This window comes from Lygodium microphyllum, chromosome 17 (assembly GCF_053477565.2).
Source record: "Lygodium microphyllum isolate KBCC chromosome 17, Lygodium_microphyllum_v1.1.10, whole genome shotgun sequence".
Classification (NCBI taxonomy): Eukaryota; Viridiplantae; Streptophyta; class Polypodiopsida; order Schizaeales; family Lygodiaceae; genus Lygodium; species Lygodium microphyllum.
This window is the reverse complement of record NC_141151.1, coordinates 49,849,778-49,873,894: the sequence shown is the minus strand read 5'-3', so window position 1 is coordinate 49,873,894 and position 24,117 is coordinate 49,849,778. Positions and strand designations below refer to the sequence as shown.

The 24,117-nt window shown below is 39.7% G+C and overlaps 1 protein-coding gene across 1 annotated transcript in view; it reads right to left on the bottom strand.

The window, feature by feature from the left end:
- Positions 1-9,839: 9,839 nt before the first annotated feature.
- LOC148021872 (U3 snoRNP-associated protein-like EMB2271) overlaps positions 9,840-24,117 on the bottom strand; it is a 68,993-nt gene continuing 54,715 nt past the window's right edge. Inside the window, exons 4-7 of the mRNA XM_087697392.1 lie at positions 19,423-19,672; positions 19,147-19,343; positions 11,586-11,651; positions 9,840-11,488 (exon numbers count right to left, since the gene is read on the bottom strand). Coding sequence (XP_087553518.1) covers positions 11,411-11,488; positions 11,586-11,651; positions 19,147-19,343; positions 19,423-19,672 — 591 coding nt within the window. The 3' untranslated portion in view covers positions 9,840-11,410. The remainder of the gene's footprint in view (positions 11,489-11,585; positions 11,652-19,146; positions 19,344-19,422; positions 19,673-24,117) is intronic.

Sequence of the window (24,117 nt, the reverse complement as noted above, 5' to 3'; positions counted from 1 at the left end):
AGCAAATCCAAGGATGAGCATTTGAAGCATATGAGAGAGGTCTTTGATACGTTACGAAGACATACGCTCTTTGTTAAGATGACGAAGTGTTCTTTCATGGAAGATGAAGTTGAATATTTAGGGCATATTGTGGGAGAACAAGGGATTAGAGTGGACCCCAATAAGGTAAAATGTGTTAAAGAATGGCCTACTCCTATGAATGCAATCTCTTTGAGAGGATTCCTTGGGTTATCATCCTTATATAGAAGGTTCATCAAGAATTATGCTCATGTGGCGGCTCCATTGACGAATAGACTCAAAAGGAAGCTTTATTTTGGGACTCCATTGCCAATCAAAGTTTCAATGAGCTGAAATCTCTTTTAATTTCAACACCCATCTTTGTATGCCCGGATTTCTCTAAGGAGTTTATCATATATGTGGATGCTAGTGGAAGAGGAATTGGGGTTGTTTTATGTCAAGATCATGGAGTCATAGCTTATGAGAGCCGAAAGCTTGATGACAAGGAGCATCAACTACATGTTTATGAGCAAGAGATGTTAGCAATATTGCATGCTATCAAAAAGTGGCGTCATTACATCTATGGCAGCCATTTCAAGGTCAGAAGCGACCATCATGTGCTGAAATACTTTCTTTCACAACCAAATTTATCTCCCAAGCAACGAAGATGGTTAGCTACTCTTCAAGGATATGACTTTGAAATATCTTATATGGCTAGAAAAGACAATGTGGTGGTGGATGCCTTATCAAGAATGTGGGCATGTTCCATTTCAACCGTGCATAAGGATTGGATCCATGACATTCAAGAGGAGTATTTGCTTGATGAGCAAACATCAAAGATGATGAAAGAATTTCAGCAAGGCAAAGGAGAAGAGTATCCAAGTTTCAAATGGCACAACGGTCTTTTATGGTATCGTGGTAGAGTATTCTTGACACCACAATCTTCTTTCAAAAACTGTATCTTGCATGAGATGCACTCTTCACCTTTAGCGGGACACCATGGGTTGTTCAAAACATTTGACAATATCCATAAGAGTTTCTATTGGAAGGGCATTTGGAGGGATGTTAAGGATTATGTTATGCAATGTCTTTTGTGTCAACAAAATAAAGAGTCCTCTCTTCTACCTGGTGGTTTACTTTAGCCACTTCATATTTCTCAAGGCAAGTGGACTGATATTACAATGGCTTTTATTGTGGGATTACCTACAACAAAGCATGGGTGGAATAGCATTTATGTGGTGGTGGACCGGTTGACTAAATCAGTTCATTTTATCCCTACCAAGGCTCAATTTACAGCAAAGCAAGTGGCTGACAGTTCATCGGATATATTTTTAAGCTTCATGGTATGCCATTGAAGATAGTGTCTGGTTGTGATACTAAGTTCATGGGAAGTTTTTGGAGGAGTTTATTCACTTCTATGGGAACAATTTTGACTCCTAGCATGGCATATCATCCCCAAATCGATGGCCAAACTGAGCGTGTCAATAAATGGTTGGAAGTCTATCTTCGTCATTTTTGCCATGACACTCAAGCTTTGTGGGATCATTGGTTACATCTTGCTGAATTATGTTATAATAACACTCATCATATGAGCATTGGCATGTCGCCATTTGAAGCACTTTATGGATACAAAGTGCAAATACCTTCAGCCCTTTTTCATGAAGATGTGAATCCACAAGCCAAGGCTGAAGTTGAGAAAATTGAAGCTATTTTGCATCAATGTAAGGAAAACATTAAGAAGGCACAAGATGTTACGAAGGCTTATGTTGATGAAAAGAGCGGACCTTCGGAGTTTGAAGAAGGAGATTGGGTATTTCTCAAAGTGCCTAAATCTAGGTATGCTTCTCTCAAGGGCGGTCAAAATAAGCTAGCTCATCGCTACTATGGGCCTTATCAAATCCTCAAACGAGTTGGTGAGCTTGCATACAAGCTTGATTTGCCTTCTTCAACAAGGATTCATTCTACCTTCCATGTTTCCCAACTTAAAAAATATGTGGGTCCAGCCATAAACGTTTTAGAAGAGTTACCTCCCATGGATGAAGATGGTCTTATCATTTATGAGCCTGAACAGGTCATTGGCAAAAGAGAAAAGGTTTTAAGGAACCATTCATTGCTCGAATACCTTATTAAATGGTGAGGTTTGCCCATGGAGGAGTCTACTTGGAAACCATCATCGTACCTTGATTCTTTTCCATGGCTTTTGCAAGAAACAGAGTAATATCTGAACAGGACAGCTTGCTGTATTAAATTTCTATCATAAAAATAATTGCTCTATGGTCATCAAAATTGGATGGCTAGATACTAGGGATTGTCCTCTACGCTTGTAATAAAGCATAAATGCCTTAGTCTAGGGTAAGTATAAAAGGTGGAGGTGTAACATGTGAAGTATCCTTTTGCCATTATACAACATTACTTGTTTGAAGTCTCAACCTCCCACCATCTAAGAGGGTGAATACTCTTGGCCACCATAGCTTGGGGTGCATACCTTATTGCAGCCACTCATCATTTGATTCTCCACCCACATTGGTAATACGATTTCATGCCTAGCCACCTTGGCTATGGTTTCTTGGCATTTTATGTCTATTTCTTGTATTTTCAGTTTAAAGGCTTGCTGTGGAAATTAGCTTCTTTACAGTATTCAATTGATCTACTTGAGTTGATGAATTGGGTAAGGAAATCAAGGCAAGATGTTATACTTAGTCTAATTTTATTGTTCATGCTTTGTCCCATCCATCTAATTTTGGCATAGTTAGCATGGACCTCGACAAAGCATACGACCACATGTGAACTAGAGATCCATTATCTTGAATCCCCATGTTGTAGTTTTGGCCCAAGTTGATCTATTCTCTCTTCACTAATGCATCGGCTGTAATTCTTGTCCATAGAATGTTCTCTTCCCCCTTCCTACTCAAGAGGTGCATTTGACACACCCCTATTATTTGCTTTAACCACATATCCCTTGCTCATAAGGATTGATAAAAGTGTTGATTATGGTGCTATAAAAGGGCTTCCCATGCCAGATGATGATTAGTTTATGACCTAATTTTTTGTTGATGACAATGCAAGCATTATACAAGTCATGAAAGAATCATCCGACAACCTCATTTCACTCTATAAGGAGTTTTCCACTCTCTTCCTCTAAGATTAACACTTTCAAAAATTGAATTGGTGCCACTCTCTTATGATACCCCATAACAATGGTGGCTACTCTCCTATGGATATAAGCTCATTAAATTGGGTGATGTATTCAAATACCTAGGGTGCCCTACAAGGGGTCAATATCTCACTGAAGCAACCATTCTCATGTTTTAAGGACAAGATTGATTTTAAGATGATCAAGTGGTTTAGTGTTCCTTTGTCGCTGGTAGGTTGATGATGGTTGAATCCATCTTGATCTCCACCACACTCTTTATTGGATTAATCCTCCCCTTTAGTGATAACTCTTGGCAATAGATTGAAAAATATTTTTAAAGTTTCATTTAGTCCAAAAGGGATGGAAAGGTGGTAAGTCAACTATCTTGGGATACTCTAACCATAGATAAAGAAGATGGAGGCTTTGGACTTGAAACCCTACGTGCAAAGTCCTCAAGACTCTACTTCAATATGCTAAAAAGATAATTTACAACCAACCTTGGGCTCTCGTGATAAGAACCTAGATGAAGAATGCAAGTATAGCTCAAGGAACTTGGCCACACCTTAAATGATTTGATATATTAAGGAATGACTTAGATATCAAGATTTCCCAATCTCAAGTTGTGTAGGGATTGGTTAATGTAGTCTTAAAAGAGTCCAAGCAGCCAACAAGACATGTCTAACAAGGGGGATCTCTCTCTAGTTCTTGGCATCTAGTTAAACCCATATCCTTATGATCCTCCTTACCTGCCTACTAGAGGAAACCTAAACCTCTTTAAAGCCATCCACCTAATGGGACTCTGACTTTGGTTGGATCTTTGGATCCAACTATAATACGTGAAGAGGCCTTGATTGGGTTTCTCAACACTTTGGCTTATCATTTGAATATTTTGAAGGCACTTATGTCACAACATATCTAAAGCTGCAAGAATCACTCAATATTTGGTCATGAAGCTAACTCTACCCCTATGGGGAGAGTTCATGTTTTAAAGTCACAATTGATACAATTGGTTTAGGAAAGCATTAAAAAGTTCCATTGGGTCCTTAGACTTCTTGTTAAAAAGTTGCCATTCAATTCTTAGGCATTTTCCTTGAAGTGTTTTTGAGTGATGTTACTTTTTTGTTAATATAACTTTACCTCGCATTAAAAATTTGTTACAAGCTTCACTGGTAGGGCCTAGTTTGTTATTTGACCTTTATTTACCTAGTTAACCCAAGACCATTTCCAAAATCACCAAGCCCTTCTTTCACTACTTGAAAATGTTTTTTGGTCTACTTGGCTAACTAAAAGCCAAGGAACAATGTTAAAGTTTAGGCCAATTACACACCAAGCAAGGCTCCGCTCCCTCCGGCCAGAAAACCATCCAAAGATTTGCTTACATATAAAGCACATCCTTCCTTAACAAGAAACAAGAGTTCGCCTACTAGTTTTCATAAAATAGATCAAGTTGATTGGTGGAGGTTCAACTCTTGCTTGATGCGCATTCAACTTTCCAGTATAAAAGCTTTGTCATTTTGCACTTTAGGCATGGAAAGAAACCTAGTTAGGGAGATCCCATCCCCAAAAGTGTTCATCGAGCACCAAATGCAGCGCCTATTAAGTCATGACACGTGGGCTGGTAGACAATTGCCCTTTTTGCAAACACATCATGTTCGCCCCTATGTAACCAACCTTAGTGTTGAAAGTGACCAATTGTGGAAAAGCCAGCATAGAGGAATGCACCTATACAATAGCAGCACATGGATGGAGAGAGAGAGAGATGTGTGTGTGTGTGTGTGTGTGTGTGTGTGTGTGTGTGTGTGTGTGTGTGTGTGTGTGTGTGTGTGCACGCGTGTGCGCGTGTGCGCGTGCGGGCGTGCGTGCGTGCGTGCGTGTGTGTGTGTGTGTGTGTGTGTGTGTGTGTGTGTGTGTGTGTGTGTGTGTGTGTGTGTGTGTGCACGCGTGTGCGCGTGTGCGCGTGCGGGCGTGCGTGCGTGCGTGCGTGCGTGCGTGCGTGCGTGTGTGTGTGTGTGTGTGTGTGTGTGTGTGTGTGTGCACGCACATATATATATATATATATATATATATAAGGGCACATATGACATATTCATCACTTCTCTCAAATTAGGATTCCTATTTGTAAATATGAAACCAAAACTTCTCATAGACACCCACCCATCAAAAAACATCTTCAAAACAAGGTGACACTAGGCAAGATAGTTAAAATACTAAAACAGAAAGCATATTGTTATGATCCAAAAACAATTCAAATATTTGTATAATCAAAACCACTAGATCTTGTACACACTAAAAAAGTAGTTGACATATCACATGCACATGGTCATTGAATGCCCATTGGGTCATGCTAACAAAAATTGGGGCATACTTCAATGCGAGACTAAAAATACAACACACACACAATTGACACCCTTTGACAGGTGAGCACATGACACTATATTGTCATGTGCTAAATTGCATACACTTCTTTTGCAAAAAGAAAGACTCTTCTAGCTATAATATGCACTTGCTAAGTTATCCACAGTAAGCACAAGAAAAACAAGTGGTTAGTGAAAGATGTATGCTAAATCGACCAAAAACAAAAGAAAATTCTAATCATCTCTTCACATGAATAGCACTTTTTACCATTGTTCATGTCGATACTTCTTCTTGCTCAAAAGCATGGTCCTCTACCATCCTAGGCTAAAATAAGTTACTAGTCTAGTCCCCCTTGTTCTTTAGACATCTCCTCTTTAGTGACTTGTCTTCAAAACTTCAATCTTTAGCCCTCCATCCCACTTCTCCACAAAAAAGCATTTATCACCAACAAAAAAAACTTCACAAAAATATAAATCAACAATATTCTCATTGAATTATGTAAATAGTAGACCATGATCCTAGCCCTAATCACTCTCACTTGGCATCTTCGTTCCCAATCATTGATTCATCCACCTTGGTTTCATATTTATCCTTTGATGTGATAAAGAATTATTAGACAAATGTAACTAAATGTATGAAAGATTAGACAAATCATTGATCTCCTCATCCCAAGAATCCTAAGCCATAGATATCTTTCCTTCATCCTTAGAATATGTTGGAGTATAGGAAAACTTAGACTTTACATCCAATAATACCTTCTTCTTCTTTTGTTGAAATCTACTCTAGGGTCATGTATTGAAAACAAAATTCTGCCTCAATCAAAACTTTAGAATGTGACAAGAAAGCTCTCCATAAGTGATGTTGTGATTCTTCTTTGAATCTTCTATGTTGCTAAACCTTAGCGAGTTCTCTTCTTAAACTTGTTGCCTTGATTCTTTCTTATTCTATATTCACTCTAATTTTGGCGATTTACACCCTAGCTTCCTCTGCCTACTTTTGCATCTCTTTTAGGCCTTGCATTTGGACCTTCAACTCTTCTAATTATTTTCCCTTACTCTCCAACTCTTTGTCCTTACTTTCTAACTAGTCATGGAGGTCTTGTTGTTTGTTGTTGTGTGGTTCTTAGTAAGACTCCATCACTTTTTCCAACCTAGTTTGGAATTCTATGTTGACCCTAACTCTCTTACTTCACCCACATAGACCTTCTATAATCTTTTTCATTTTCAATTGAAACATTATTTATCGAAAAACAAAGTATACATGCATGCACACACACACACATCTAAAGCATTTTGACCATTTAAAGCCATTTTGATTTACAATTTGCCTCCTCTCAACTCATCGATTACCTTCCACTCCCATATTACAAGGTAGTGTTTATGTAGATAGAAATGGACTCACTAATGGCTAGGTCATGCCAGGGGCTCCAAGGGTAATAGGAAGCTTTCTCTCCCCCTATTAACATCATGATCACACTCCAAGGTCAAGGAACTTAAAGATAATGAAGCAACAATCCTTCAACTCTTTTAGTTCTCTACCCTTACTCTTTAGCTCTTTGTCCTTACTTTCTAATTGGTTGTGGAGGTCTTGTTGTTGTGTGGTCTACTTCAAGTATTCTTAGTAAGACTACATCACTTTGTCCAACCTAATTTGTAATTCTTTGTCAATAGCTACACTCACTCTCTTACTTTATCCACAAAGACATTCTATGATCTTGTTCATTTTCAATTGGAACATTTTCAATCAAAAAAATCAAGTGCGCACACACACACATCTATACAACTTTAAAAGCATTTTGATCATTTGAAGCCATTTTGATTTGCAATTTGCCTTATCTCAACTCATCAATTACCTTCCACTTCCATATTAGAGGATAGTCTTTATGTAGATGGATATAGACTCGCTAAGGTCTAGGTCATGCCAAGGGCTTCAAGGGTAATAGGGAGCTTTCCCTCCCCTCATTAACATCATGGCCGCACTCTAGGGTGAGGGAAGTTAAGAATAAGGAAACAAGCAAATTTAGCACAACAAAGAGAGTAATTATTGGTCGATGTTGGGATTAGTCTCTACATAGGTGAAAATGACAAACTACAAGCACTTTGTTAGCACATGGTGTGTCAAGGGGGTTTATGGGGTGAAACAAGGGGAAGCAAACTCTCATGGGTAGCCCTTATGTCAATAAAGATAGGCTCACTAAGGGAAACCCGAATATTATCTTTCTAAAGTTGGCTTTATTTATGATAGATATGGGTCTACTCTTACAAGTCACATTATACAAAAATACAAATAGTTTTACTTTACATTGTTTAAAGGTCACTTACACAAAAGGATGATTAAATCTTTACAATAAAGGAATTTTCTAAGCTATCATAGAATCTGTAATCATGTGACTCACAATATTGTTTTAAAATGAGACCATCTTTAGCGAAATAGTACAACCTCACAACATGCCTTTATATATAAAGTAAATGACCTACAACTCTAGTCTTTTACTACATCCAAATTGTCAATCAATCTATACCAATATAATTAACAAATATCATACACTCAAGGAAATAGACAAATCAATTGACAATTATGATTTTATTTGTACAATTTAATGTTCCTTTCACCCCTAATAATGTGATTATGTTTGGAGTATGTTGTGTCTTTACAGCGCATAGACTAAACATTCTCCAAAATTTCAACCAATACATCCTCAAGCACAAGGTAAATTAGAGATAGTTTTACTTTGCATCGTTTAGAGATCACTTACACAAAAGGATGATTTGATCTTTACAAGAAGACAAATTTCTAAGCTATCATAGAATCTATAATCATCCAACTCATAATATTGTTTCAAAATGTAAACATCTTTAGCCAAATAGTGTGACTTCACAACATGCCTTCATATATAAAGCAAATGGGCTACAACTCAACCTTTTCCTACATTCAAATTGTCAATCAATCCACACCAATACGATTAACAAACATCATGCACCCAAAGAAGTAGACAAATCAATGGATGATTATGATTTGATTTGTATAATCTAATATTCCTTTCAACCCTAATAATGTGATGCTATTTAGAGTACATTGTGTTCACAATGCATAGACTAAACATTCTCCAAAATTTCAACCAATACATCCTCAAGCACAAAGTAAAATACAAATAGTTTTACTTTACATCGCTTACAAATCACTTGCGCCAAAGGATCATTTAATCTTTTGCAAGAATACAATTTTCTAGGCTATCATAGAATCTATAATCATCCAACTCTCAATATTGTTTCAAAATGCAAACATATATAGCCAAATAGTGCAACCTTACAATTGCTTTCATATAGAAAGCAAATAACCTACAATTCTAGTATTTTCCTACATTCAAACTATCAATCAATCCAAACCAATATAATACACACATCATACACTTGAGGAAAAACAAATCAATTCAAGATTATGATTTGATTTGTATAATTTAATATTCCTTTCAACCCTAATATTGCGATTATGTTTAGAGTACATTGAGTCTTTACAATGCATAGACTAAACATTTTTCAAAATTTCAACCAACACATCCTCAAGAATATTGTTTAAAAATGCAGCCATATTTAGTCAAATAGTGCAATGCAACATGCCTTCATATATAAAGCAAATGACCTACATCTCTCATATTTTCCTACATACCAATTGTCGATCAATCCACACCAATTTAGTTAACAAACATCACACTCAAGAAAATAGACAAATCAATTGAGCATTATTATATGATTTGCATAATTTAATATTCCTTTCAACCCTAGTAATGTGATGATGTTTAGAGTACATTGTGTCTTTACAATGCATAGACTAAACATTCTCCAAAATTTCAACCAATACATCCTCAAGCACAAAATGCCCTTACAAGATTGTCATGTTATCTTTCTAGGCAAGCTTCTCAATGTTGGCCCATCTACTAGGCAACTGCCACATGGCAATAAGGTAGACCTTCATGCCACAAATCTAATATCGTGATTTGTAAAATTAGACTTTTAAAAGCACCTTTATAATGTCACAAGACGGAAGCAGCTAATCACCTCTCTCTCTCTCCTCTATGAGAGAGAGAGAGAGAGAGAGAGAGAGAGAGAGAGTGTGTGTGTGTGTGTGTGTGTGTGTGTGTGTGTGTGAAGTCCTCAAAACACGTTCAAATGTGCACGTGTCTTCTCTAGGCATTCATGAAATATGCCTTACCATCAAAAAGTGCAAAGGAACAAGACTTGCTGAAGCCTGTGCACCAAAACACAAAGTTGAAACCCTTGAGTATAGGACATCTTCGAAGAGAGTTGTAACTCTCAACTGAAAAAGTTATGCAGCACTAATACAATTCAATTGCAAAACATAGTGCATCTTGTACTCGGTGCTTAGTTTTTTCCTTTGAATTGGAGTTAATTCTCAACAACACTTAAACAAAACAGCTACTACAAACAAAGTCAACTAAGCAGACTAGTTTTGTTCCAAGTGATTACTACTCCCTATTTTCTTAGCTAGGTATTACCTATGCCATGTTGATACACACATAGGAAGTGCAAAGCGGGGCAAGTTCCTTTCAATGGCAATTATGTATCAACTTGAAGTGGCCTGCAATACAGAAACACCTGTTGCCATGCTTTCTTCACATTCTCCAACTATTGTGTGGACTACAGGCTCTGGAGAATGGTCGCATGTAGCTTCCGCAAAGGGGGCTGTCCACATACACACCGGTTTGACTCCCAACCCTTCATACAATGCTTGCCTTGTAATCATGCACATATCTTACAGAATCGAAAGATGATAAAATCGAAACCGATCCAGTTTGAACTGGATCAAAAGTCAGAGAATTGTCCATGTAAAATCAAACCGACCGTTTGATTCATGAAGGCAGATCACATCCCACAATGTGAGGCCCACTGACAATAGAATGTTCTTATCTTTGAGGGAAAAGAAAAATGATTGACCGATCAAATAGTTGGTACTCTAATTGTACACTGCTATCAAGGATCCAATCCAACCACAAACACAGTCATTTAGGCAGGACTATATCAAATTCTTCCCTCTCGAAACGCTCATGCATCTCTCAAGGCAAAAAATCCTCTTATGGCTTACATTCTTTAATTAAAAAGGTGGCAAAACAAATCCAATTGCAGGTCTCCATGCTGCAAGTAATGACAATCATATTAGGCTTTGTTCATCCTTCATGACTAGGAAAGTCCTGTTCCGCAACCCCCAAAATAGAATAAAACAAAGACCCTCTTTAGCACTGTGGACAGCACAGGCACCTCTTGACCATTAACTCTATCTAGCCAGTTTTACATGGCAGACTCAATCCTCCTGACTTTTGGACTCGCTTCAGAGCTCCATTTTCATAGCAGCCCCACAGTGCCGTTCTCGTGTTTGCAGTTTGTCTGTAAAACCTTTACACAATTATGTGTGAGAGTGTTACACTGGATCAGTGCTGGAGGTTGTTCCCAGGAGTCCATGCTAGCATGAACGAGAAATGGACCAGCAGCAACTGCCAGACATACCTGTGAGACCTCTTGCTCTCTTAGAGCCTGAAGTCTTCAATTTTTGCTTTTCCCAAGAAGTGTGATCAAAATTTTGTCACTAAAAGAAAATTTTAAATAGCTGAACAACTCTCCATTCAGCCTCTCTTACAAAATTTTGATCGGTGCATATTTTACCTCACTTTGGAAGGACTCGGTGCCACATTGACAAAGACCTAACACTGCCATAAGTTAACTTCTCAGAAGACCCCATCATACCAGTAAAAACTCTCACAGCTCATTTCTGATTGCCTAACTTTCTTGTTTCGGAGTGTGATTTACAAAACGTTGATATCACCCCGCCTCAGGGTCGGCAAGCTTGTTCTTCCAGCACAGATTGCTTCAATTTTTCAGGAACAGTAACCACCCACCGAACATACAGAACCCTTCATTCTGGAATTAGTGTATGCATGACCACTCTGTTTCGAGCTTGTTGATTTCTCCCCCACCGTCCTAGTCGAGGTTCCTATTCAGCAATATCTAATTATAAGATATGTGAACCACAAGACTCCAAGTGCAAGCAGGCTTTTATGCAGGACACAACCATAAATTGCACATCATACCTGTCCAACTCCTGCAAGCAAGAACCGTCCGGACTTTGCAAATACCAAAGCATTAACAAATCCTTCCTGCATGCCACAAAAACAATGTAATAATCACCTCAAAAGGCCAGAAAAAAACAAGTCACGGCATGTTTTACTGCCACAGTTTATCTAATCGCAGATACAACAGCAAAGGAAAGCTCTCTATAACAGAAGGAATCCAAACACAAGCCAACACATTCATGAATAGTTGTGAAGTATTATTCCAAAAGTCTTCTATCCAAGAGTCTTCTGAGGACCATCCACTTCATTTAGATACCATATTCTTGCCTTTTAATTAACCATGGAGCAGAGAAGGAACTCAACAATCATGCAGCCAGATATACTGGATTCACAAGATACTTTGTATGTAATTAGCTAAGTCTTGTTGTTGAGCAGCTACTAGCCTCCTGCTGCAGCACCATGTTGCAAGCTATTAATTTTACCACACTTTCAAGCAACAGGCTGTAATACACCACTAACAAGAGGCAGAAACAATAGGGCAATTGCCATTAAGTGAAATTTTTTGTACATATCATGGGTATTTGGCACTGTTTTTATGTGCACTTCATTAGGCTTTCGTAGGCAGCTGGGTGGCTCTTTATTTCCAATAAGCAGCTGCATTTAGGGCTAGAGTGCAGAATATTGGGCACACAGATGAAGACAGTAGACACTAGCTGGCCCGATCCTCTTGGGTCTCTCCCTGTTGGGAATAAAGGGTCACCGTGCCTTTTATTGTGTTCGTGTGTGCACGCACCCTTACACTTTGTACTTTATATATATTCAAAACCTAAAATGTGGTACATTGTCTTTGTACCAAACATCAAGTGCCATGCTCACTCTCTCACTCTACTGCTCTCAACTCTCCTCATCTGCACTCTCAGCTCAGCTCGCGCACAAACTCGTCTACATCAAACTGGTATTAGAGCACAAAGGTTGTGCACACTTCCCGAATCCAGTTACGGTCGTCAGGTCGCGTGATAGGTGAGCAGGAGCTTCAGGCACCAGCTGTCAGTGTTCGGCAAGTGCAGAAGAGGCAGGCGGACTAGGCGGGTATCTGTCGGTAGGTCACAAGCACTGTAGGCGACGTGATTAGACTCGGACGACCAAGTTGCAGACGACGCGTTGCAGGCTCAGTGTGATGCAACCAAGCTTAGACAACACACAATTGAGTCAGCGGGCAGACACAGTGACAGATTCCGCGACCAGAAGGGACGTGCTACGACCACACAGGACGGGCAACCAGCGACCAGGACCAATTGCCACGAACATGGCATGCGAGACAAGAAGAAGTCAACGTTCTTTTTTTAAGGAAATATCTTTTTTTCCCTCCTCCATCACATGTTCACATGCCAAGGCACAAAGCCAAATTCTCCCCAAGAAAATCGGAGCTTTTCCCGAATTTGGGGACTTAAACGCAGAAATGGACAATCTGACTCAAAATTTGTGAAATCGGTGCACAATTCCCCGTGAGATTTTGGGGCTTTTCATATTTCAGTGAAATTTCTTCAATTTCAGTGAAATTTGTGCACACAGGACCCAAAAATTTTGGGGCTTTTGCAGAATTTCATCAATTTGTGCAAGAATTGCTTGGTATATGCACTTGGGCACTTGAATTGATGCAATTTTGAATAGATCATCCTCAAAAATGTGGGGCTTTTGACCCAAATTGTCAAATTTGTACTCGGAAATGCTTTTGGAGCAAAAATTGCACTGAACTTTTGGGGAATTCATATGTAATTGTTGGCTTGGTCTCTAATTGTGTCAAAAATTGCTTGAGGAGTGCAGCAAACGACATTTTTTAATTCTGAAAATTCATTTGTAGATCTGAAAATTTCTGCAATCTTGGGATTTTCATTGCTGATTGGTACTCTTGTGCACTGTGGTCACTTGTGTCACATTTGGGCTTGCCTTTGGTGATTGGTTAGTCAATTTGGGACTACAAATTATGGCTGGAAACAGTGACAGCAATAATCTTTTGCACATTAAGAAGCTTGAGGGTGCCCATAATTTTGCAATTTGGCAAAAACAATGCTATAATGTCTCGGTGCAAAAGAAACATGTAAAGCCCATCAAAACAAAGGGTACCAAACCAGCAAACATGGAACAAGATGAGTGGGATGACTTGGACGAGCTTGCTCGCTCTACCATTGAGCTCTCAGTGTCAGACAACTTGCTCTTCAACATTGAAAAGTTGAATTCAACATATGCAATGTGGCAAAGGCTTGAAGAATTGTATGCTCAAAAAAGTGCAGCCAACAAGGTTTATTGGCTGTAAAAATTGATGGACTTTCACATGAAAGAGGGTACAGCCATGCCTATACATTTGAATGAGTTTAACTCAATTTTCAGTCAGCTGATTGCTTTGGATTTTCATATCGATGAAGAATTCAAAGCCACCTTCTTGCTATGCACCCTACCTGAAAGTTGGGATACTTTCAGAACAACTTTGAGTAGCTTGAATGCTCAGCTGCTATACTCTAATATGGAGAGTTCTTTACCGATGGAAGAAGATAAGTAAAACAACTCAGAAAACAAGTCTTCAAAGGCAGATTTCAGCATAAAAGTAGTTCTGAAAACAGAGCACGCAGCGAATCTCGTGGAAAGAATGTGGAGTGCCATCATTGTGGCAAAAAGGGGCACTACAAAAGGGATTGTTTTCAGCTAAAGAAAGAGAAGGGCAAAAACAAAAACAATGAAGCCAACAAGGATGAAAACAAGGACAGCCACCATGCTAAAAAGAGCAATGTGAAAATAGAAGAGGTTAATGTAGTCACTCATGATAATGACAGTGACGATGATGTACTTCTAGCTTCTTCCTTGGATGCACATGCATTGATTGCAAATTCTGAGGATGATATTCACACTTGGATACTTGATTCAGGTGCATCTTTCCATGTCACACTACATCATGAGTGGTTCTCTGACTACAATGGTGGAATACGTGGTGTTGTTCGCTTGGAGGATAACTAGACATGTAAAATTGCAAGCATTGGCAGTGTGAAACTAGAATTTCAGCATGGCTCCGTGTTTGTTTTGCATAATGTGAGACATGTACCTCACCAAAAGAAAAGCTTGATAAGCACAGGGCAACTAGATAATGAAGACTATCACACCACCTTTGGGGATAGCAAATGAAAAATATATAAGGGCTCCTGCATTGTCACCAAGGGGTCCAAAAGTGATACTCTGTATCCTTTGCATGTATCTAGTGTATGTGACAATGTTGTTGCCATAACTGAACAACCAAGTGTTTCTTTGTGGCATAGCCAGTTGGAACACATGAGTCAATCTGGAATGAAAGTGCTCTCTCATTTGGGTTATTTACCATGTTTGAGATATGCTGATTTTGAACAGTGTGATCATTGTATTTATGGTAAACATGCACAAACGTCACACAAAAAATCTCTCTCTAAAGTCTTCACGCTTAGAGTTAGTACATTCAAATGTATGTCAAATGCCAGGGTTATCTTTAGGAGGGAAGAAGTATTTTATTACATTTGTTGATGATGCCACACGCAAAGTTTAGGATTATCATAAATTTAAAAAATTCTTGGCACTTGCTGAAAATCAAACCAACAAGACGTTAAAATGGCTTCGCTCTGACAATGGTGGGGAATATGTGTCCAAAGCCTTTCAAGACTTTTGTGACAGCAAAGGGATTAAGAGGGAGCTTACTGCTCCTCATAATCCGCCCCAAAATGGTATTGCACACGTATGAATCGGACCATTCAAGACAACGTCCGTACAATGTTGTCACACGCTGCTTTACCCCATGGTTTTTGGGCAGAGGCTGTTATGACAGCCGTACACTTGATTAATCGGTCACCAAACAGGTCTTTGGAGGGGGGAGTTTCCCAAGAAGCGTGGTCGGGCAAGCCACCTTCGTATGCACACTTGAAAGTATTTGGCTGCGAGGCATTTGTGCACATACGCAAGGAATAATGCAGCAAACTTGAGCCAAATTCTATAGATGTATTTTCCGAGGATATGGTGATGAAGGTGAAATGGGGTATAGATTATGGGATCCCGAGAAAATAAAAGTAGTACGCAGTAATGATGTCATCTTTCGGGAAGATCGCATACACAAACAAAAGTAGTACGCAGTAATGATGTCATCAAAAGAACAGAGGAGGTTAGAAGGGTTGTATTCCGGGAGGATGTACCAATAGGTCAGCAAAGAATGCACTTTAGACAACAGCAAATACTTGCTGAAAATGTCCCTGAAAATGCAGGGAATGATGGTGTGTAAATGATCAACAGGATCTTGCCCATGATCTCCCACAAATTCAGCAAGAACATGTGCACCTGGAACAACCTGAACCAACTATACAGCATGCTGAACCTGCAGAACATCAAGCTATTAATGCAGATTTGCAGGTTAAACAACTAGCCAATTTTGACCACTAGGTCCGTAGGTCGATCAGAGTGCAAAAACAGCCAAATAGATTTTTTCCTGGAGTAAACTATGTGGCTGATTATGTCATGTTAACAGATTGTGGTAAACCATCATACTTCCAAGAAGCAATGGACAAACAAGATAGTAAAAAAAAGCGAAACGCAATGCTATTGGAAATGAAATCTCTCACGAAGAATGGCACTTGGGATTTGGTACATTTACCAAAAGAACAAAAAGTGCTACCCTACAAATGGGTTTACAAAATGAAAGTCACTTCTAATTCTTTTGGCCATACCTTATGCTTCAGCTGTTGGTAACTTGATGTATGCTATGGTTGCTACACATCCTAACATTGCATTTGCAGTGGGAGTAGTTAGCATATACATAGCATATCCTGGCAAAAAGCATCGGGAAGCAGTAAAGGGTATCATGAGATACTTTAAGGGCACAAAGGACTTGTGTATCTGCTTTGGTAAGCAAAAGTCATCTGTTGTTGGTTTCACGGATGCAAACTATATAAGTCATACTGACTGCAAGAAGTCTACTTCAGGATATGTGTTTATGTTCACAGGAGGAGCAATCTCCTGGATATCTAGGCTGCAATAATGTGTTGCACTGTCTACTACAGAGGCAAAATAGGTGGCTGCCACAGAGACATGCAAAGAGGCTTTATGGCTTTCATGTCTGGTGAGAGAGCTTGGGATTACAGAGGTACCTATCCTCCACTATGACAATCAAAGTGCTATCATGATAGCACTGAATACTGTCTTTCATGCAAAGACAAAGCACATACAAGTGAAGTATCACTTCATCAAGGATGTGCTTGACAGCAAAGGCATTGAGCTTGTCAAGGTACATACAGATGATAATCCTGCAGACCTTCTCACGAAAGGTCTCCCAACCGAGCGGTTTGCTCATTGCCGCCAGATAATGGGGATTGGATAGTATATGTGTCTTTCAACTTTGTACATACATACACTTGGTTGATTCTTTCCTCTACCTTCGGGCACGTTGCCTTTCATTGTTATGTTTCTTGCTCATTGTTCACCGTCTTTGTGTCTGTGCCATGTGTTTATTGCTTCCACTTCCATTTGCGCTCTCACATGGTTTCAGGTGTCTAGCTTGCTAGATCCTGGTGCTCTTGTTTGCTGTGTTTTTTATCTAATTGCAGATCTCTAATTGCTGTATTGTTCACTGCTTGGTGCTTCTGTACCTTGCTTCTCCTCTTCTTCACCTTCATCTACAGCAGGGCAGTTTGTTCTCACCAGGGCAGCTATTCTAAAAGCTGGCTATAGCATTTTTTGCTTTTGTTTTCTATTCTAACATGCTGCCAACCTCTGTTTTCACTTCCTGACTCACAGATAACCGTTCAGGGCTAACAATTTGCCTTTAAGGCGGCCGTCTTGGCCTGCTGGACTGCTGGCATTATGCTGATTTGACTGGGTTTTGACTTTCTATGCTGATAATTGGGTGTTATACACTGATGACTACTGCTCCAACTGTTGAATACCTGTGCTTTATGCATACTCACACTCTTGTAACATCTCCGTTTTCCGCTTGACAGTGGATCTTCCATGTTTGATTCAGTGCTAACACTCTTGACTGTGTTCACTGTACATTTGTGTTTCATTGAGTGTGATTGAACTGTGATCTTCTGAACTATTGAATTCTCTCAACTTCTTGATGAAAAAGGTGGATTTGGGACAAAAGCAAGGCATCTCTTGCTTTTCTATGCTTGGATGAAAGGGAAAGGCACAATGATAGACAGAGAGAGAACGGTTAAATCCTGAAGAAGAAAGTATGATACACTTCAGCTGTTTCACAGAAAATTGTACTGCTGAATGATCCACAAGCAAAGCAGTCAGCCAGCCCAGCTGTAATGGTAGAACTTTTAGAAATATTAATCATTACACCCAAACATTCCTTGTTCTGTGGAGAATAGTTTGCTTGTGCTCTAGGCAATCTCTAAAGCAACTTTCTTCATGCTGCTAGATCACCACACTACCAACAGTGAAATCAGAAGCGCCCACAAATAATCCAGAGTCAGTTAGGAACCACTAATACTTGAGGCTCCATCACTGATGCAACAGCCATAGATGTCCTCGTCTCTTCAAGATGTAAACAGGTCATCAAGTACAACATAGCTTACAAGGTGCATGTTTCTAAATTTGAGGCAAAAGAAGAGAGAATGCTTGCATAGCAAGAAAACACAAGGAATGTTAGCCCCCAGTAAGGAGGAAACCAATACTTACCTGCCTTTTCTTGCTCGTTATCCAGAAATTTGATCTAAATTAAGTAAACTTATCCCAGGAGCAAATGCGCATCATTTCACAAGCTGCCTTTCATGCACAGAGAAATGAGACTTTGTCCCATCTAGTTTGTACTCCATATTGTTTCCTCAGTTTCTGCTGCATGCTGCTGTATTTGCAAGAATGTTCTAGTAGGTGGGGGGTTGGGGGGTTTGTCAGGGCTGCGGCAGTGGTGGGTGGGGTGCGCACAGCAGGAAGGATAGCAGGCCCTGGAGAGTCCATAGTATAGCAGGAAACATAGCAGGCCTTGGAAAGTGCATAGTATCTTGTTTGCCCCCCACCCCCCCCCCCCCCAAAAAAAAAAAAAGCCTTTTTAAAACCCAAAAGAAAAGGGAAAAATAGAATCCTTCTCACCCCTCATTCCCCAGCACCATGTTGAAATTTGAAAAGCCTTGTAAATGTGTTCTGCAATTGAGCATTTTTGTTCTGTCTAGATCTATCTAGCTCCAGCCATGCTGCTTGAGCCCTTGACCTTCTCAGATTTTGAAGTAACATATCTCACACAAAAGAAATGCTAACAAACAGGGTCAGGTTGGAGAATGATCACATAGAGCTTAAAAAGGCATGCTGGATTATTTTGCACATCAACATATGCAAATGAATTAGACAGTGAAAATGCATATAATGTCAGCCGAAAAATTTGCAGTATAATCAGCTATAACCCTGGTAATCCAAATTCCATTTCAACCATCCCATTTGTATATCTGTCGCATCTTAAATTTTCTTACTCTTATTACTCTTCAAAATGGCCTGAAGTTGCACCTAGCTGCACAAGAAGGTAAACCAGACATAGCATCTAATATCCACAGAACTTCCAATATAGTTCAAAAATTACCACATGTAAACTGTGTAAGGCTCGGAGACTTCTGTTGTCTTCTTCAAGTGCCCAAAGGCGCACTATACCATCCCCAGCGCCTGAAGCTGCAAGATCGCTTCCCCTGCATACTGCTACAGATGCTACCCATGATTCCACACCCCTACCTACTTGTGCTGACAGGGGGGATTGCCCATCTTGATCCATGTTACCATTGCCTGCAAAAGTTGAAACAACTTGAGCATATACTCTGAAAATTTTCATCCATATGATTGGCTGGAAAGGGGAAGGACATACTTAATTGGGTAGCATGGTCTTCCTCGAGATCCATCCCAGAGCTACTTTGTTCCTTTCCTGCTTTCATGCTATGTTGAGGCCTCAGACCATGAGCATCTCTTATGATCGTAACTGGTTTTTTCTTCATCACACTCCATAGTGCTACAGAACCATCATCTGAGCCAGAGAGGAATTCATTGTTTGTCAAAAAACAGCAACACTCCATTGACGCAGCATGCCCTCTAAATACCAATTGGGTCTCATCCGGAATCTGTCACCACATGCCACAGTGTCTCAAGGTCAGCAGCAGACTTTCACTAGCTATTTGGAAATCATTTATGCTTAATGCAGTAAAACATACAACTAGGGAAGAAACAATAAGACTTATGTGACCATTAGCTTCAATCTGTTACAACATTTATAGCACACAATATTGGAACACGCAAAGACTCTGAAGTATCTCAATACCCAATGTAAAGAGTCTTTTTATCAAAAATTGAAAGGAAAAACTTGTTAGCCTGCCTATTTTAGTCATGTCAGTCTGTCATCTCCTGGTTGTGAGCTCCTGTCAGAGTCTAATGGAGACATGGGAGCTCTTGTAGTTTAGTGTGCATTTCTTGCATTTTCTTGGTTTCCGCACATTAGTGTGCATTTTCTAGGTTTGTCAGACTGTCTACTGGCAAATTCCCTTTGGATACCCTAGGATGCCTCATCTGTATTTTGGCATATTTTTCCATGCAGTCAGCGAGCCATTTTAGATGGCAACAAGGCATTTTCAGCCAGTCGGCCCATTTTGGTCCCCAAGGTTGGCAATCGGCTAATTTTGGTGGGAGTTGGCTATAAATATCAGCCACTCCTCACTCGGCAGATCATTCTTCCATTGCACGTTTGCAGATTGCACTATCCAACCCCGACACTCTCTGTCTCCCATGCTGCCATCTTGCCATCTTCATCAGCGTGATCTGTTGCCCTCACTGACACTGTGGGCTGCGTGCAGGGACTGATCAGTCCTCCCTTTGTATTCACCATTCATTCTTAGTCAGTGCAGATTTCTTCCTTCTTCTTCCTGTTGTCTCTCTCTTCCCTTCTCACTGTGTTCGCATTCCTTCTTCTGTTGTGCACTCTCACAAAACTTACACAACTCTCACATATGCTGATACTTTTGAAATGACAGAGTCGCCCATTTTTTGAGCAGTGCAAATAGTTGTCCAACATGCCAGTGAGAGAGAGAGAATAGAAAGGAAGGTGAAGAACCTTAAGGTCACTCACAGAGTGCAGTGTTGCCAGAAGTTTTCATACAAGTTGCATACATAGAAAACAGTTTCATAAAACTTTAAAATGGTAAGAAACAATTTTCATAAAAGACATTATAACCATACGAAAATAGAAATATATGTTCATTAAAAATAAATCATAGATTGACTTTAACTCATAGACGAGGATTCAACACTTAGAAAACTTGAATACATTTGAGCTGGATTAAGAAAACATGTTCCATGACAAAGATTAACAAATCTAAGACTCTTAAGACTACCATACCATATCTTTCAATCATTACTAATCAACAGATGATGAATCATGAACCATGAAGCCACCTTACATCATACTGTTTACAATTTAAATGACAAAATAACTACTACACTGCTACCAAACCCAAAAAGTGCATACATGTATAACAAGATACAAATAATAATAAGTAAAAATCCTACAGTACAAGGCTCAAGTGCAAAAATAAACAAGTCATAATCCTAAATCCTAGATAGTAGCAGCCAAATCAAAATCCACATCATATCAACATGTATCAAAGAATCATGAAAAGTTAAGACTCTTCCTCAATCCACTAGCATTTCAATGTCCTCCCCAAAACGTGCCTCCTCTACCATGTCATCTTCTTCACTCTCAAGATCAAAGTTTTGAAACTCGTCAATCAACATTATCTCAAGTAGCGCATGTGGTATATGATAATCAAAGCCATCCATTGTGACTAGGCTCTGGTGTTATGAGCCATTGCAATGACCTCTTCATAAAACATGGCATAAGCATCTCACTCCTGGGGAATGTTAGCAACCTGCTAACAATTATTGATGTCAATCTTATCAGCATTGGCTTGGCAAGTGTCAATGGAAAACCCCTTTTGCTCTAGCGATTTCAAATTGCATTGACAAAAATTAAAATACAAGCCTTTCCAAATACAAGCCTTTCCAAATGTACTGATCTATTTTTGGCACAAAAGAACTCCAATTCCTTTCACATGATCCTGAACTGCAATCTTGTGGCAGATTTTTCAATGCTATCTTTCTTTACAATTAAAACAATAGAAATACAAGAACTTGTAAGATGAATTTACAGGCTATTCATAAAAGATAAGCTCTTAATAAAATATATGGCACAGCATTTACCTATTTCACCAATGTCAAGTAGGATTATGGATGATGATTTGCAGCTGATGTGGAAGCTTAAGGATAAGCTTTTCCATTAGGCAATAGTAGCCAATAGTTTGGATCACCCACAACATTACTTTGAGAGACATGGTTGGCACCATTGTCATGGTGGGAAAATAATATATTGATCCCCACCATTTGCAAGCTCCTCATTAACATAGAAAACATCCTGCCCCCAAAGAGGGTACAAATATGTCGGCCATTGCATTTGACAATGCACTGCAGAAAAGGACAAGAACACAGAATAAGAAGAGAAGACAGAGACAAAAGGAACGTAGTGGAATCAAAGGAACAAAAACTGACAGAAAACCTAATGATACGAGGCTGGACTCAGTCAGGCCCAACACACAGCATGGATCATTAGTGAGAGCACTAGATGGAGGCTAGAGAATGATGACAAACTGATGAGGAGGGCTGCCGATGATCTGGATGCACTGACAGTGAAGTGGGGAGGCAGCAATAAGTAGCCCTAAGCTATGAGACTGACCAACCTGATCTGGCCGACCTGCATTTAATGCCAGGTTAGACCAGTGTGAACTACTGGCTACCTGAAAATGAAGAAATAAATGCTGCCCGCCCATGTGATAATGTCCCCCCTGGCACATGGCAAATACTGCCTGCCCAGAACAAAAGAAGCAAGCGGCCTAGCGGCATGTGTAAGAAGGACCTCTGCCTAAAGTGTCAACAGAGAAATAGATGGACAAAGATTGTGTGAAAGCTCCTCTCTTCATGTGACTTGAACTGAGGCTCACAAGCACAAGATGACCATTCAAAAAGCACGTCTCCTAACACCCCCTCGCAGATCTTGGGTGTGGCAAAAGGCCAAAGGAAATGGAATGGATCCAAGGGTGGCAGCAAGAGTGCCACTATCAACTATGCTTGAATGGATCACTCCAATCATGTCCAATCAGGAATGGGTGAGCCAAGCCACTGTCTCAATTGAGAGACAATAGCAACAAGCTATGGAAGGTGTCGCACCATACCAAAAAAGAAGATCAAGGACCACGGACTATGGGATGGTCATGCTAACATCAACAAATGGTGACTTGATGACAAGGAAAAAGGCCGCAACATGGAGGACAACCCATAAAGATTCCAATTCTTGAAGAAGCTCCTCACAATCATGGGAATTCCCCTCTTGAACAAGAAGGGCTAGAGAATGCACAACAGCGTCTCCAAGTTTGTTCTCCTCTAAAAAGAATAGGATTTACGAGGGAACCACCTAAAGAGATAGTGGGGGGATGGGGTAGAGCTTGTGGGATGGGGAGTGCACAAATGGAAACAGGTGCAGCATTTGAAAGATGGAAAGAGGTGCCGCATTTGAAAGATGCCTAGGAGGATCCTTCATACCAAAAGGGTAATGGAACTGGTATAGCCCTCTCTCCTACCAACCTATCACAACACGGCCAAAACCAAACAATCAGCCTACGATAGACAAACTAGCTGCCAAGAATGGCTCCTAAGGCAAATCCTCGACAAAAACAAACTACCCAACAAATATATCCCGACCACCAAGATGGGTAAGGCCATGAATAGAGAGGACTTGGAAGCCCAACTCCAAACTTCCAAAACAAAGCTGTAAGTCCATAACATGGAGGACTTCCAAAACAAAGCCCTAAGATGGACCCAAGCCAAAGTGTCAACACCACAAATAGATATCGATGAAATGTTATCTATTGTCAATTAGGCCTTGACTCCCTATCTCATCTCCAAACTTGTATAGCATCCAATTGCCTATCCTCCATTTCCGTGAGGCAAAGAACATTGTACATTGGGTTCAAGGCTTTCACAAGTGCAAATGCCCTATATAACATAGTATACTCAAAAATTATAATATTCTCTTAGTTTCAAGACTTAACGTTTCAAGAAAATAAAAAGGGCAAATACTTCAAGCTAAACATGACAATGATTTAGAAAATTACAACCATGGACACATAAAAGAAAGGGAAGCAAGTTAAGGGTTAAAGAAGGACAACTATCCCCTTGGAAGGAATGTATTTTTGCTTGGTCCAAGTTCATTAGGATGAGCTTGATACAATCCACTTGAGATTGAAAAGAAGTACTTCTCACTCTCACAAGATTGTGCAAAGGATGTACATATGCAATGTGCAATAAAACAATTGACTTCTTTATAAATTAAGGGTAGGAAAAGAAAGAAAATCAATCTTTGATCATGGTTCGTGAATGGTGTGAAGGAATCTGCTAGGGTTTGCACTGAGGACACACAGTGTGTACGACCACGACAGAAACACAAAGAGACAGACATAGACACAAA